This window comes from Dama dama, chromosome 9 (assembly GCF_033118175.1).
Source record: "Dama dama isolate Ldn47 chromosome 9, ASM3311817v1, whole genome shotgun sequence".
NCBI lineage: Eukaryota > Metazoa > Chordata > Mammalia > Artiodactyla > Cervidae > Dama > Dama dama.
Window position 1 is genome coordinate 91408998 of NC_083689.1, and position 17105 is coordinate 91426102.

At 39.1% G+C, this 17105-nt stretch overlaps 1 protein-coding gene across 1 annotated transcript in view; it reads left to right on the forward strand.

The window, feature by feature from the left end:
- Positions 1-17105, forward strand: part of ADGRV1 (adhesion G protein-coupled receptor V1) — a 549629-nt gene that overhangs the window by 253632 nt on the left and 278892 nt on the right. The window contains exon 83 of the mRNA XM_061151999.1: positions 4054-4154. Coding sequence (XP_061007982.1) covers positions 4054-4154 — 101 coding nt within the window. The remainder of the gene's footprint in view (positions 1-4053; positions 4155-17105) is intronic.

Sequence of the window (17105 nt, forward strand, 5' to 3'; positions counted from 1 at the left end):
AGCACCTCAGTGGCATCATCAGGGGCCCAGCCTCGTCTCATGTTTCTGTTTCGCTCTCCTCAAAGGTTTTCTTTTCTTTTCTCCACCTCGCCTCTGCATGGTCTTGAGCTGGCTGCAGCAGCTCTGAACGTCCCACAACGATGTCTGGGCTTGCCAAGAGAAAAGCACTTATGTGGATCCTGTTTTAAGAGCGGAAAACCACCCAGAGTGTTTCCCCTCACATCTCTGACCAGAACTGTGTTGTATGGCCTTTTATAAACAGTCCCTTTAGAGTTTGACACAGTGGCCCCAGCCAGTGTTTCTTCGATGATGGAAATGTGGCTCCTGACCACATCTGGTGATGGAGCCCTTGAAATGTGGCTAGAACAGTTGGGACCTGAATGTTTAATTCTATTTAATTCTAATTAATTAAAACCTACGTGGCCCTGTGTGGCTAGTGGCTATTGTACTGAACTTCACAGGTTACCTGAAGGCTGGTCTCCTGGTAACCTGATCCCTCTGGAGTCAATTCTTCCCTCTGATACACAGAACTTGTGTACTGTCAAATGTGGCATATGGACTTTTGTTCAACCTGGTAAACTCTCTGGATTGACAGTTTTGTTTTTCTGTCCTTAGCTTATTAGTAGCTGTAATCCAGGGGCATTGTGTTGAAGGGAGGGTTGAAGGAATTTGGGAATTAGCAGAAATGAGCAACAGAAATGTTAAAAGCGTGATAGTTACAGCCAGCATTAGGTGGAGGAATAGAAAAAAACCTAAGGTAACAGGTGAGTATCTGATTTAATAATCTAGCGGTCATTTGGTTTTTTCTTTAATGTTTATCCATAGAGGTGGCGTTAGTGATAGAGGACCCACTTGCCGGTGCAGGAGATGTGGGTTTGATCCTGAGTCAGAAAGATCCCCTGGAGGCGGGCATGGCAGCCCACTCTGGCATTCTTGCCTGGAGAATCCCATGGACAGAGGAGCCTGGCGGGCTACAGTCTATAGGGTGACAAAGAATCAGACACAACTGAAGTGACTTAGCACTCACGCTTAGAGGAGACAGAAATACATAATAAAACAATATAAAGTTTATAAAAATTTTAAAGGAATTTTCATGGGAAAAAATGTAATATTTGCCTTCTGGAGGATAAACTTTAGTTATTTTGAAAGTATATCTCATTCTTAAGGGATACTAAACAGGAGTTGTTTACTAGATATGTATGTTCATATATAAACATTACATATATTTATGCACATGCAAACATTCAAATATTGTATAGATAGATAACAAGATCTTTGGTCCTCTTTGGTACTGACAAAAGAATCTAGCTGTTCTTTAGAGTTTTTCTTATCTAAATCAAAGATTATCAATATTATTTTGTTAAGGGTAATTTATCTTCCCTCTTCATGTCTAATCATATAGAAAAGTCATTTGTGTTAGTAAACTGATTAACTTTTTTTCCAGTGAAGTCTGTAACCTACATAGTGCTAGGGAAAAAAAGCAAATGAAGATTATTTAATAAATTACATGTTTGTTTTTCTGCCTAGTTGCTAAGGAATCAATCTCTAAGAAACTATTTAGAGTTTACCTTTAGGTAATACCTGGATTTGTTATACCTTATTTTTTAGAATTCCTTTTAGAATTTAACTTTTGTACTATGTGATTTACATATTAAGGGAATTTAAATTAAAAAAAAATTGTTAGTTTAAAAAAATCTGCCTTGTAAATTTAAATTTTGTGTGCTAAATATAGCTCTTCAATATCATGAGAAAAAAGATAAATAATTAGTCTTTAGGAACTCGGTAACCAAAGTGTTTATTTCTTTACATCTAAGGTATTCAATAACTCTCACAAGGTCAGCTGAGGCTAGGCTGCTTGAGGCTTTTTCCCCTGCATCCTTTTTTCCTAAATAAAAAAAGCACTTGGATAACATCATACATCATAGTTACAGGCTGTTAGAATCCAGCCCATTTTCCTGCCACTGGCTTTGAATCCTGGACTGTAACCAGGTGTCATGCTAGCATTTTTAATTAAAGCTTAGTAGAGTTAATTAAATATTCTTGATCTGGTCAAGTTTAAGTGTAATAAATTTATATCACGAAATGGGAGTGTAATGGAGAATTACCAAGTTAGGGGGAAAGGCTGCGAATAAGCTCTTTTTGGGAACTAGAAAAAACAGTTGATTCAGGAGTATTTTTCCTTTGCCCAACACAAATCCCCTTGCCTCACATTGTTACCATCCACCACGGTAAGCTCACAGAAAAGCATGTATTTGTCATCACTTGGCCTACAATGAAATGAGACTTGCAAGACCCTGCTTTTAAGTCAATGTATTACACGCACATACATACACACACACACACACACACACACTCTCTCTCTGTCACACTCAACTTGAACTTTGAGTTTAAGGTGGCTCTGATCATCACAGAAACGCAAAGCGTACATTAGTGAGTTTGGAACAGCAGCTTCAATAGTTGATAAGCTGCCTAAGCAAAGATGCAGTTTCTGGGCATACTTGTGTGCCTTTGTGGGTGGATTTGGGAGGCAGCCTCAGGACCTACACGCCTGTCCCAGAACGCCTCATGGCAGCCTTCCAAAGAAATGGATTACTCCGGATCTCTTGGCCCAATTTCTAGGCTGAAAGCCTTGACTAATGCAGAGCCTCACTTCCTGTGTGAAACTTTGTCTACCTTTTGCAAACCTAAATACACTGAGAGCTTTTCCCGAAAGGGCTTCTGAGAGGCATTTCTGTGCTGACCAGTAGTCACAGACCCCACGTGGGCATTTTGCAGCTGCCCAGTCCACTTATGCCAACATGTGGTGTAAGTTCCATTGCTTCAGAAAAGATAATGAGGAAACAAAATAAATGCAGCTTCTCCTGTTTGCCAGGGGGCCATTGATGAATGAGATAATGCATGCAAAATACAGGGCAAAGCAACATACACAAGCCAGTTGTTATGTGTCATTACTTCCTAGACAAAATAACCCTACTGAGGACGAGAGTAGAGTAAAAGGCTTAAGTGATAAAGCAAATATGTCGCTTTTTGCAGCACATTTAAATTTTTAAAAGTAAGGAAATCTTTTAAAATATGTGCACATTCTGCATTTAAAACCTAATAGTAGGGACTTCCCTGGCAGTCCAGTGGGTTAGACTTCTCCTTCCAATGCAGGGGGCGTGTCGGTTCAATCCCTAGTTGGGGAGCTAAGCTCCCATGTCTCGTGGCCAAAAATCCAAAACATAAGCAATATTGTAGCAAATTCAATAAAGACTTTAAAAATGGCCCACATACAAAATCTTAAACTAATATTAAAATAAATGTATACAAATTGCAAGATAAAAAATTTTATGGGTTAGTCCTGAGATTCTAATCATCCCCTTGAAGTAGTGTAGGTAGGTGAGTTTAAGTAGATTCAAAGAAAATAGGAATAATGATTTTCACACTACTTAGAAGCGTAGATATTTGGGTTAAAAACCACCTTTGGTGGGAAAGAACACATTTTGTTCCTGGTTTTGGCACCCAGGAGTGTAAGGTTGCTTTTAAAATTCATAATCACCACTTTTGTAATTGCCTAACTATTCTTAGTAGATAAAAGGGGTAATTACCAAACCTGAGTTTTGGTAGCATCAATCCCAATTTTGTGTCTGAAAAATCCTATTCACCTCCACAAATATATCCCTTTAGCCAAGGCACCCATTCTTAGAGAATTTAGAATGGAATTTGATTCTTTTCTTAAGCAGTTAACACTTGTCTGATGGAAGCAGAAAAGTAAAAGTTTAATGAAATTATTAATCAGCTTAATTTGTGCTTTCTTTTTAGTCGGAAAGTAAACAAGTAGATATTTGAAATGTAAAGTTCCCCTTTGGGCTTAATTGAGAAGTGTGAGGATTTTATACGTCTGGTCAAGTGGCGTGGGTTGAAATTGAAACATGAACGTCCCCAGAGATATTGTGCTATGTGACCTTGTGTTGTAAGCCCAAAGATACTGCGCTTACCTTTTCTGAAGATTTCACCATGCTCCTGTTTGTTCACGGATTGTAAAACCGCACACGGCCTTTTTTGTTCCTACAGGTCTCTGCCTGGCCGTTCTTTCCCATATCTTCTGTGCCAGGTATTCCATGTTTGCGGCTAAACTTCTGATTCACATGCTGGCAGCCAGCTTGGGTACACAGGTAGGAGAGCGTGGGATTTCCCGCTTTCATGCAATGTTCATTTCTTCTGTGATCCTTGAGCTGAGTGTATAAGTAAAATTTAATCTCACCCTAGTTGAAATAAGCTCACTTAGTTTTGTAGTGGAGAAGAATGAGGAAGGAGACCCGTAAGAGCAAATGGGAGCATCAGGCCTAAGCAGTGTAACATTGTTGAGCTCCTTTATCTCTTCTACAGATAATTACCTTGATATCACCGCTAACAAAGAAAATAGCTGCTGCCTATTAAGAAGCATCATGTTGGCAATTTATACATGTAAATATATTGTAAATACATATTTAATATATTAAAATTAGCACATTTCAGTTTAATCTGAATAAAACATGCTGTGTTATAGATCCTTTATGTGGAGGGCATTAAGATGATACGTACTTTAAGACATCTGGATAATATATTTTGCTTCATTTAGTATTATAGAATACAATTTGGTAGACCTTTCTTTTTTGACAAGCTGTCTATGGCAGAAGAAATAATGTGAAAAACACTGAGTCATTCATTAGCATGTGTTTTAAACCATCTAGTTTTTAAAGCCCAGAAGGCAGATCAAGATGAAATTAAATGCCTTTTCTGTCCATAAGGTACTCACAGTCTAAAACAGTAGATGTGTATACAGATAACTCTAATTCAGTGTGATAAGTGTAAACACAGACTATGTGTGAAGGTACATGAGGACTTAGTTTTTCTGTGAAGGTTAAGAAAGTCTTCCTAGAGGAGGTGATATTTGGGCTGAGCTCAAATGAAAAGTTCCCACAGCTTCTTGATTAGCAGTGAGATGGGCATAGACATAAGTATAAGTAAACAGGAAAAAGCATGATCACTTCTACTTGAAGGCTGTAATTACAGTTCTAGATTGTAAGGATACACTATATAGTGTTATTATTGAGAGAACTTGGTAACACTATTGTATAAAATTTCCTCTTTTTTGGATGGTGGGTACACTTCCACAGTGCAGAAAATGCTGTTTCCTGATTCCTTGCTGGTGTATGCATGATTCGATTTATGTAAATTTGTTGTGCTGTGTGCTTAGAATTTGCATGCATTTTAAGATGCTAATGGCATTCTATTGAATTCCAGGCAGAACTTTTAAAAATATTATTAGAGGAGGGGCTGAAACATAAAATGGAAAATTATTTGGAACACTGGCCTTCTCTTGCCTTTTTTGCTCCCCGGAATGAAAATGACATGAGTAAATTTCTTAACTCTATTTTTTAGGGAACAATTAACTGCTGAATTCTAAGTAGAAGATACCAGATTGTGGTTTTAAAGTACCTATGAACTATGAGAGGTAACAGCTGTTACCAAAGGGGGGTTTACACTGAGTTTGACAAGGCTATTTATATTGCCTTGGTAACTATCTTAGCTGTCTGATCTTGCCTTTGCTTCTTGTATTTAAGATCTTAGAAAACCCGCCTTCCATAATTAGCGTTTACTTGGCTGTATTCACCACCCACTCTGGTGATTTTTTGGCAGCAAAGTTTGTACAAGTCTTAATTATAGAACCATAGAATTACAGACAACTCTTCAGTGTCCTAGCAGACAAATTTGCTCATGTCTAGGGATGTGAAAAAGAAGACTCAGGATTTATATCTTGGGATGTTGCCTTCTGATTCACATTGCACTTAACATTAATTTTGGAGAAAGTGGTTAGTCAAATCCATGTTTTTCAATATATTTTTAGAAGAGATAAAACAGTGTGGCATGAAAACCCTGCAGTGTCTGACTTGTGACATGGGATAAGTAAAACATAATGTCCATAGTTTATTTTTGGCAGGAGGATTGCTGATAGTTTTTGATAAAACGTTCTCTTTCCTCAAAATGTTTTACCCATCTACTTTGATTTTTAAATATACTCCCTAAAATAAAGAGAATAATTTTCTCCCATAAAACCTTTTAGCTAAGCCTTTGAAAATTTCTTAGATTCTCCAGAAATAGAAATGGAACTGACTGTAGGAACTTGGGCCTGCCTTTTCTTTTATGGATTTTAAAATCATGTTTATATCTGTAGTTATAGAATCTTGCCTATTGAAGGGGCGGGGGGCGGGAGGGGGGGTTCAGGTCCTTTCTCAGATCTCTCATTTGAATCCTCTATCAACTCAAGGTTCATATTCTTATAGAGAAGTCTTAAAAAATACAGTTTGACTTGTGGTCCTTAGACTAAAAGAATAAAATTTCTCTAGCTGACCTCAAGAGTTTGAGTTGTGAATCTTTTGCAGTCAGGTCTGCCAAGACTGTTTGGTTTTAAAGACTTTATTTCTGGCCTAAGTTGAATAACTTTTGTGGGAAAGGGCAGAATGGAAATGTAGTGGCCTCTGACTTCCTTTCAGGACAATGTGTCAGTGAGGGAGGCAGTCAGCATGAGGAGAATGTGGTAGTCTGTCTCTGCTTCTAGAAATATATATTGTATCTAATGTTCTTGCTTTACAAGGCGAAAGATTCTGCTTTAATCTGGAATTTATGCCATTTAAGCATCTTTGAGAACTACTGACTCTAAATTACCAGCAGGTGGCAGTAGATGATTTTTTTTCCCCCCCTAAACCGGTTTTTGGTCTGGAGCAAAGATGGAGTTTGACTCTGCCTGCCAGCGGAGGAGATTCAGGAGACGTTGGTTTGATCCCTGGGTCTGGAAGATCTCCTTGGAGTAGGAAATGGCAACCCAGTCCCCCTGGGTCTGGAAGGTCTCCTTGGAGTAGGAAATGGCAACCCAGTCCGGTATTCTTGACTAGAAAATTCCATGGACAGAGGAGCCTGGTGGGCCACAATGAGTCCGTGGGGTCACAAGGAGTCTGACATGACTGAGCATGCCTAACTGAACTGAAAGATGGAGTTCAGTAGAAAACTTGAGATTTTTTTCTCAGCACTTCTTTCACTGGGCTAAATATTCTACTGCAGCTTAGAAAATAGGCATCTGTGACTTTCTACCTCTCTCCTTTTATCCCCTTTGTTCAGATTTGAACTAAGGAATCTGAAAGGCGCTATGAGAAAGCTTATGCATCACTAACTGGGACTTCTCTGACTTCCCTGGTGGCTCAGATGGTAAAGAATATGCCTGCAGTGCAGGAGACTCGGGTTCAGTCCCTGGGTCAGGAAAATCCCCTGGAGAAGGTCTTGGCAGCCCACTCCAGTATTCTTGCGTGGAGAATCCCATGGACAGAGAAGCCTGACGGGCTACAGTCCATGGGATCACAAAGAGTCGGACATGACTGAGCAACCAATACTTTCTTCTTTACTTACTTTTCAGCTTGGACTATGTCTTTCTATCACTGATCATTTATAGTTAAATTCAGGGGCATAACATTATTTTCATTATATTTACATTGTTATAAGCTTTAAGAAGTGTGTTGTTACAGAAAACTGTGTTGATTGAAGTGTCACAGAAGTTTTGAGATCCAATCTGTGTTTTCATTAGTGTTTACTTTTAAAGTGTGTGTTTTTCCTTCAGTGCCAAGGTAATGTTCCTCATTCATCTGAAAGAATGACAAGAAATTGTGAGACCTTTATCTTCAAGCTTGAAGGAGAAGAGAGTAAACAAATTTTCATGGCATTGGGTGCTATTTCTCGGAAAAACATCTAATTATATCTTTGAAATTTTTATCTTAGAATCACATTGCCAACCCATGTGTGCCCTGATAAGGCTGGTAAACAACGAGGACAAAGGACAAGTTTGCAGTTCAGGGTTCTCAGTTCTGGGGGTTCTGTCAGGAAAAGCAGTTCTCCAAGTCCAAAAAAAGAGCAGAAGTTTCCTCACAGAAAACATGACGATAAGATAGAACTGCATTTTCTGTGATTAATAAACTTAACCAGGGAAAAATGCTTGAGTTTTTTCTTTCCCCTGGTTTTTTGTTTTTGTTTGTTTGTATGGCCTAAGCATGGTGGTTTCCCAAGTGGCGTGGTGGTAAAGAATCCGCCTGCCAGTGCAAAAATGGGTTTGATCCCTGGATCAGGAAGATCCTCTGGAGTAGGAAACGGCAACCCAGTCCAATAGTCTTGCCTGGAATTTTCCATGGACAGAGGAACCTGTCAGGCTGCAGTCCAGGGAGTCACAATCAGATGCGACTGAATACACACACACACACACACACACACACACACACACACACACACACACACACACACACACACACACACACACAGCTTAAGCACATTTTTCTGAAGCTGAAAAGCAAATTAGTCTAGAAAAAAAATGTATATAAAAATGCTCTCTGAATTCAGATGATGCCAAATATCTGAGAATTTGGTCTGAATTATTGGTAGCCACTTGATGTCTAGGACTTTTAGCTTGCATAGGCCTTCTCCTTAAGAAGGGACCAGGCAATCACCTTAAAATTCAGAGGACTGTCCTCTGGAATTGAGCAAAAACAGGACTGTCAGTGATGTGTACAGTTTTTCATTCATTCTGTAATGTTTTGAGAGATCGTGTTGCCATGTCATTTTGTTTCCTGGGTGGGATCATGCTCAGATCTTCCTAACAGTAGATTCTGCTTTAAACTGCAGTTTATTTTATTTTAGCTGTGAGTATCTGCATCTTTGAGTCTCAGGATCATTGGCTGTACACGACGGAAGCCAGAAGCCAGCTGTGACCTCTTCAATACTGGTTCCTTGCGGCTGCTCCAGGATCTGGTTTCTCTCCTGGCAGCTCGCATTGCTGTGTTGAGACTGTCAGCTCAAGACAGTCATTGTGTGTGGAGGGTCTGGAAACGTGTATCTGATAGGCTTATTTTTGTGGATTGAAGCAGGGTCAGATGGCATTTGTTAAATGTTCATTACTCACTACAGATTTTTCATTAGTTGGAAGTTTTGGTCAATAGCTTGGTAAGCAGTGTATCCTTTGTTATTTTTGCTTTTGTTATTTAAGAAAAAGAAATTTAAAAATTTAAGTACAAGAATAAAAATTGAACCTTGCTTTGAGGCTGGGAACTTGAGAATTACAAATGTTACTATTCAGTATAACATTTATGATCTTATGTTTGTGCAGATGTAAATGGATTAGGATTAGGAATGGATTTCTTGAAGTTTGATGTAGACATCTTGTTAAAATTCAAATACTGAATCATTAAGTGTGGGTAGGTTTCTGATTTCTGCTTATTGAGAGATTAGGCTAGCTCTATCAGTGAAGAATCTGCCTGCAATGCTGGAGACCCAGGTTATAGCCCTCGGTCAGGAAGATCCCCTGGAGAAGGGAGTGGCAACCCACTCCAGTATTCTTGCCTGGAGAGTCGCATGGACAGAGGAGCCTGGCGGGCTACAGTCCATGGGGTCAGACAGAGTCAGGCATGACTTCTGTGTCCGACTAACACTTTATTATTTCATTTCTGGTTGTTGCTGCTGCTACTGCTGTGTTGCTGTTATTGTTGTTATTATTACTTAACCCATAGGATTAACCTGTTTTCTTTACTATAAAATTATTTGTTGAAGAAATTCCACTCATTAAACTTTTACTATCATTTAAAGTGTCATTGCCTTGAAACCACTTACAAACATTTATGTTTCCTTCCTGAGGAAAAAACTTCTCCTTCTGTTTCCTTCTGGTTTTCTTTTTTCTCCCCTTTGGTTACTAAGGGGATTCCCTGGTAGCTCAGTTGGTGAAGAATCCGCCTGCAGTGCGGGAGACCCCAGTTCGATTCCTGGGTCGGGAAGATCCACTGGAGAAGGGATAGGCTACCCACTCCAGTATTCTTGGGCTTCCCTTGTGGCTCAGCTGGTAAAGAGTCTCCTGCAATGTGGGAGACCTGGGTTCCATCTCTGGGTTGGGAAGAGTCCCCTGGAGGGTTACTAAGATCCTCAGTCAGAGGAACTCATATAGGACGGAGGGTGCAGACCAGGCTTTTATTTTGGTCTTTCTCATCCCTTTTCACGTTTGCAGAACTTCTCAGTGTTGCTTTTGGACATAAACCACCAGAAGGAAAGTATAACCAGCCCCATCCCCCATTTCTTTCCTCTGAAGAGCTTGTAAGCACCCCTACTTCAATAGTATTGAGTATGTAGGGCTTTTATTTTTGTACAAAAAATTTTCGAATATTTAACTGTATCTTTCCTTTGTGTCGACTTTGACTTGGTGAACTTGAATAAAGAGCATTTTACACATAGCCATGAATATACATTTGAGTTCAACTTATTAAACTGTTCGCTTCTAGTTTAGGTATGCTCATTAATGTGGCCAAACTATCACCACATTCATGGTTATGAATACCCATTCAGCCATCCAGTGGTGAAATTAAAACAAAAATTTGAACATCCCCATCAGAATCATCAGTCATCTGTGAACTCACCCACTTCCACCTCATCTACCCTATGACAGTGTTGAGATTGTGCAGCGGGAAATACCAGGCAAGATATACACACATGAAGCGTGTAAATAACAGCCTGAAAATGAACCTTATGGTAAGAACCAAGCTGTGTGTTAGCTGTGGGTGGGGGCCTCAGCTTGAAAAGTCTCCATGGAGCAAGTAGAATCAGACTTGGTTGTTTAAAAGATGGATGAGATTTGAAGAAATAGGATGTGGCACATTCTAGGCAGGGAAAAGACCAGGAGTAAAGACCCAAAGGCTATAGCAACCCTGGGAATCCCACTTAGGAAAGCCCTGCTAGAAAAGCCCACCATAGGTAAGGTGGTTGTATATTATCTGAGAACTGATGGGAGACACTGATGGAATAGTCCAAAAGGGCACAATATTAAATGATTAATCTGGCAGTTAGAGATTAGATTGAAAATGGATTAAGGCAAGAGAAAATAGAATTCAGGAGATCAGTTTTGAGAGGCAGGGTGGGCAGTTTTTGCCATCATCTGGTTATGATGCATCATGAGCTTGGACAGTGGTAGTGGTAAAGAGAATTCAAAGGAAAGAATATGAACTCACACAAACACTCTGTTTTGGACTTCCCTGGTGGTCCATGGGTTAAGACTCCACACTCCCAAAGCAGGGAGCATGAGTTTAATCCCTGGTCAGTAAACTAAGATCCTCTATGCTGCTGTTGCTGGCAAAACAACCCCCCAAAAACAATAAGAAAAATTTGTTTGCTCTATGAAAGTATTTCTGTTTCAGTTTTGTATTTAAATCAGTACAAAAGTCACATTGTAAATTTTATCTTCTGTAATGTATCAATAAACATTAATATAGCACCTCTTAAGCATTAAATGAGGTTGATACTAACACGCTTCCTATTTTACAACTGAGAAAACTGAGGCAGGAACAGTTTTAAGTTACTTGTTCTAGGTCATGTAGTGATACGTGAAAGAACTGGAAATGGAATGCAAGCAGCCTTTAATCCTGGGCTTCCCAGGTGGCTCAGTGGTAAAATAATTCGCCTGCCAATGCAGGAGACGCAAGAGATATGGGTTCGATCCCTGGATTGGAAAGATCTCCTGGAGAAGGACCTGGCTACCCACTCCAGTATTCTTGCCTGGAAACTTCCATGGACAGAGGAGCCTGATGGGCTATAGTCCATGGGGTCACAAAGAGTTGGACAAGACAGCATGCATGCAGCCTTTAACCATTAGGTACACTGCCTCATAAGTCATGAATTAATGGGATTTACTCTATCACCAAAAAGGTAGAGAGCCTTTTCTATTAAGTCATTTGACTTAAATAGAAAAGACTGAAAGTTTTAATAGATGGAGAGGGATACATGCAGTTTGGGGCATTCAGGGTTTGGAGTTCCTGTAGCACATTTAAGCTAGTGACTCAAATGTTAGCTATGTAGACAAATGTTAACACTATAAAGTAGTTCTTTGGTGCAGGTTGAAGAGAGAACCTGATTCTAGAATACACATAATTCATGTCACAGGGACTTGCCTTTAAGGCACTGAACTGTGCAAAAAGATTTACATGTTTTGCTTTATTCATTCCTTGTAACAACCAGATGAGGTGCACACTTTGATCATTGCTATTTTACAAATGGAAAGAATGAGCCTAAGAGAAAATCAGTCATCTGTTGCAACCTTCAGAGCTAGAACATGGCAGCTGATGCGGTTCAAACTCAGGTCCATCTGCCTCCAAAACGTCTGTGTTTAAGACCTTGTGCCCTGTGGAATGAGAAGGGGCGTTAGAAGCTGCTAACTAAAAGCACAGTTAAAGTTTCTGAGGCCAAAGAAGAAAAAATCCTCACATGGGAGGATTTAGGATCGGTGGGAGATTAGTCCTCCAGTTTGGCACGAGCGGAATCACTGGAAACCTTGGTGAGAGATGATGAATAATAAGACATACAAGCCTGAGGAGTTCAGTAGGATGGAAGGAAATAGAAGTGCTGTTTCAGGCCACACCTGAAGGTAATGTGGCCGTGAAAGAAGGGGGCTGTTGGTGCAAAGAAGGTCGAACAGCTCTGGCCCCTCTGATATAAAAAGCTTGCAGCTTTTTAAGGGGAGGGTTTCCTTCTCTCCCATCCGACCCCTCCCCCGGGGCCCATTGGTATTTTTCTTTTCCTGAAATAGAACTTTCTATAGCAGTTTGACGGGAAGGTAATATGAATTAGTAAATTTCTCTTTGGTCCATGTTTTTATTTATGCTTTTTGATTACTTTGAAATTTTTTACGCGTAAGGCAAGTTGACTCCCTCCTTTCCTGCCTAACCTAATCATGTTATATCTAGGAGAAGATGAAAGTCTAGTTTGAGCTCCCTGCCCCCATTTCTTGAATCCAGATTTTTTTGATAACCTTATATTTTTAGCATTATTATTATTGAATTTTGCATGAACTTGTAATCTGTCATGAAGTAAATTTGTACCTAGTGTTTAATCAAATAATGTGATAATCCATTCTATCAATACAAGTGAAAATATTAATATTATGCTTTTCACAGGTATGTGCTTTGAGGGATTAAGTTGATACTGGTCTTTAAAATGGAAGAAAACTTGAATATTGATCAAGTATTGAATTGCAGAAGAAATAATATATGTTATGTTTGCTTTCTAAGAACACATTTTCCTTATATATCACCTTTATTTCTTAAAAATCTTTTAATAATAAAATCTAGCTCCCTTTTTTTCGCAAGCCCTCAGTTGAGCAAGACTCACTCAGTTGAAAGTAAGTGGACGCTGAAGATACAAAAATAGTATCCTGGTCACACTACTGGGAAATTCAAACTTTCCCAAGTGCTGAAGCTGCAAAGCTGCAGAAAGAGTGAGTAATATTCTGAATGAGGCTACAGTGACATTATCATGTTTGCAACATGGCTTTTGTTATTACGAAAAATTGTGAAGCAAATCCAGATTTTACCAGAAAATACTGGTTTGTAATCTTATATTACAGCCTGAAAAACATAAACTATCCTTGACTTTTACAAGACTTCATTTGATTTCCTGAAGTAGGGAAAAATCAGCGTCTGAGGAAAAAAAAAAAGTTTTTATGAATGTTTAATGATAGCTCTCAAGAACTTTAACAAATATGGAGTGTAGGAGGAAGAGTCCCATTTTTGGAATTGAAGGGACAAATGGGGTAATATCCCAGGGCTGCAATTGAAAAATCATTGGAAAAATAATAAGAATATATGCCTTGCAGAGTTGTTAAGAAGATAATTGGTCATGTTCAAAAAGCCTGAAGCACAGGGCCTGGGGCCAAACAAGGGGCAAAGTTTGAGGATAAGGTAGTTGCTGCTGTCACACCTGGTTCTTCTCTGAGTCCAGTGCTTCCTAATGCCCGTAGGGGAACTGAGCCTGCTTTTCTCCGCTGGAGGTTTTCTTAAATCAATAGCAGGGGCAGTGACCATTTTTTCAGCCCCCACCCTTTTTAGATAATCAGCTCTATCATGCCTGTTACCATACCTCTCACTGTATTATCGCAGAAATGTTTTCATGCTAGTCTGCAAGACCTTTAGACACTATATTAATTTTGCTTTGTTTTTATTTTTCAAATGTGATTTTTTTTCTCTTATTCTTAAGTATTTTTTAGGTGTTTGTGTCTTTATTGCTTGTGTTGAATTGTTAGAACCTTAGGAACTGTAGAGATACAGATGGACGGATGGATGGATGGATGGATAGATAGATACCTATTTGGAAAAAGAAAACTATGTGTATGTCTATATATGGTTTGACCTTGTGGATGTGTATTTGAAATTCGGAATGAATTTTTATAAAAAATTTTCTTGAAGTATGGTTGACTTACAGTTTCTGCTCTACTGCATAATGACTAGGCTATACATATATATTCTTTTTCATATTCTCCCTTATGGTTTATCACAGGATGTGGACTGTTGTTTGTTGTGCTATACAGTAGGACCTTGCTATTTATTCTTTCTATATATACTAATTTGCATCTGCTAATCACAAACACCTAATCCTTCTCTCCCCAAGCCCCACTTCCCCTCAGCAACAACATGTCTGTTCTGTGTCTCTGAGGCTATTTCTGTATCATAACTATGTTCGTTTGTGTCGTATTTTAGATTCTGCATGTAAGTGATATTACATGGTGATATCATATTTGTCTTTCTCTTTTTGACTTACTTTGCTTAGTATGATATTTTCTAGATCCATCTATGATGCTGCAAATCTGCAAATGTCATTATTTCATTCTTTTTAGGGCTGAGTAATATTCCATTGTGTTTTATATCTTCCTTACCCTTTCATCTCTCAGTCAAGGACCGTAGGGGTGCATGTATCTTTTCCAGTTGAAGTTTTGCCTGGGTATATCCAACAATGGGATTGCTTGATCATATGGCAACTCTGTTTTTTAGTTTTAGTATTTTGTGGAATCCCTATACTGTTTTCCATAATGGCTATACCAATTTACATCCCCATCAACAGTTAAGAGGATTCCCTTTTCTTCACACCTCTCCAATATTTCTTATTTGTAGACTTTTAAATGATGACCCTCTTGGCCGATGTGCGGTGGTACCTCTGTGTAGTTTTGATTTGTGTTTTCTAGTGATTAGCAATGATGAGCGTCTTTTCGTGTACCTCTCGCCATCTATACAGTCTTCTTTGGACAAATGTCTGTTCAGATTTTCTGTCCACTGTTCAACTGGGTTGTCTTTTTGATATTGAGTTGTGCAATCTGTTTGTATATTTTGGAAATTAAGCCCTTCTCGGTTGCATCATTTATAGATATTTTCATGTCTGTAGGTTTTTTTTTTTTTCCTTTTGTTTATGGTTTCCTTTGCTCTACAGAAGTTTGTAAGTTTGATCAGTTCCCATTTGCTTATTTTTGTTTTTATTTCATTTGGGAATAGGCATATTTTTTTTTAAACACAGAAACAATATTTAATGAAATAGTACTGCTAAGGACTACCGTAAGCTCTTGATCTATGTAATTCCGTGCAGTTCTTACAACACCCGTTGAAACCATCAGTAGTATTGTGATTGCCTCTGCATTGCACATGAGAAATCTGAGACCCCAAACAGTTACATTACTTGTCCTAGGTCCATGGCCCCATCTCTATCTGCAAAGGACACCTCAGAACCCATCAACGGTGCTTTTCCCTCCACTTTCATGGCATATAACAGTGTGGTTCCCATGCAGACATTAAAAAAAAAATAGCCTTGTTGAGATAGAATTCACACGCCATACATTCACCCACTGAAATTGTATAATTCAGTGGCTTTCAGTGTATTCCCAGAATCGTACCCCCACTTCCACAGTTTTATTTTTGTAGTTTTTATTGAGGTAGAGAAAACGTTTGCTCCTGTACTCATCATGTCCACAGGCGTCTCTTTAATCTTTATAGCTTCTTGACATCTTGCTTCCTTTAGTGGATCTTTCCTATGAGTGGCCCTCACAAAATTGGTTTTTGCATTTCCATACACATCTGTAAGTCCCAGGAAGTCGTGCCTGAGTTTCAGCTGCTTGCTCTGCCAACAGTGTCTTATACGTAATTGCCTATCTGTCTAACTGAGCTTTAGGTTTCTGAGCAGAGATTTTTCTTTTTTTCACATCATATACTATTGCCAAAAGGTATATAAGAGGGTCATAATGCCAGCAGTTATCCAAGTAAAGTAGCCTTTCCTTTTGGGTTGTGAGTCGTGTGAGCCTAGAACCATCCTTCTGGCAGAGTCCCGTTTGGGAGCGTCTCCTAGGAACAGGCTCTATGTTCTGCCAGGAATAAAGAGGAATTTGGTTTCAGGAGCTATGTTTTAGTTGTGAAGGTGAATGTTAGTTCTAAGGGTGGATGTTACTGCCAAATAGAAACATTTACATGTCACGTATCAACAACCAAGGGCATTTCAGAAGATAGGATGTGCAAGTGCTTTTATGGGGTTTGGCCTGGAAACAGAGAAATTCTACTGCCATCCCAGAGCTCCCCTCTCAGCCCCACCTCATCCCAGAATGCCCTCACTCCTTCTGGAATACAGAAGTCAAACCTAAGTGAAAGTCAACTTCTGAAATGATATTCTCAATTTTTGCATTTTTTAAAGCTTTATTAGTATGAATATTCCCCTTCAAAAACATGTATAGTATTAACCATATTTGAGGATTTAAATGCATTGTATCTCTTTGCTTCCAGAAGGTATCTCAGTTGTATCTTCTTCTGTCAATCTTTACCTTTTTCATGCTCATCTCTTTTTTATAGTAACATCCAGGTTATTGGGTTGGCCAAAAAGTTCATTCAGATTTTTTTCATGATGAAACGCTTATTACCCACAATTTTACTCTGGCCCCTTTGTTTATAATCTATTCTTTTCTCAGCAGCCAGAGCAGTGCTTTTAAAGACTAAATCAGCTCAAGTCCTCTCCCACCTAAAGTCCTTCAGTGACTTCCTACTATAAATAAGAAACTCCTGACCTGCATCCAGCAGACCACGAGGATCGTCACTGCCTACATCAGTCTCACCTCCTCCCATCTCCACCCGTTCAGCCATCACCGTGACAGTGGACTCTTGTTAGGACCTTAAATGTCCCACTTCCTTCTTATGCTGCGTCCTGGGTTCCAGTTAATCTCTAAGCCTGGAAAGTTCTTCACTAGTGCTTTGCTCATTCATATATTTATTCAT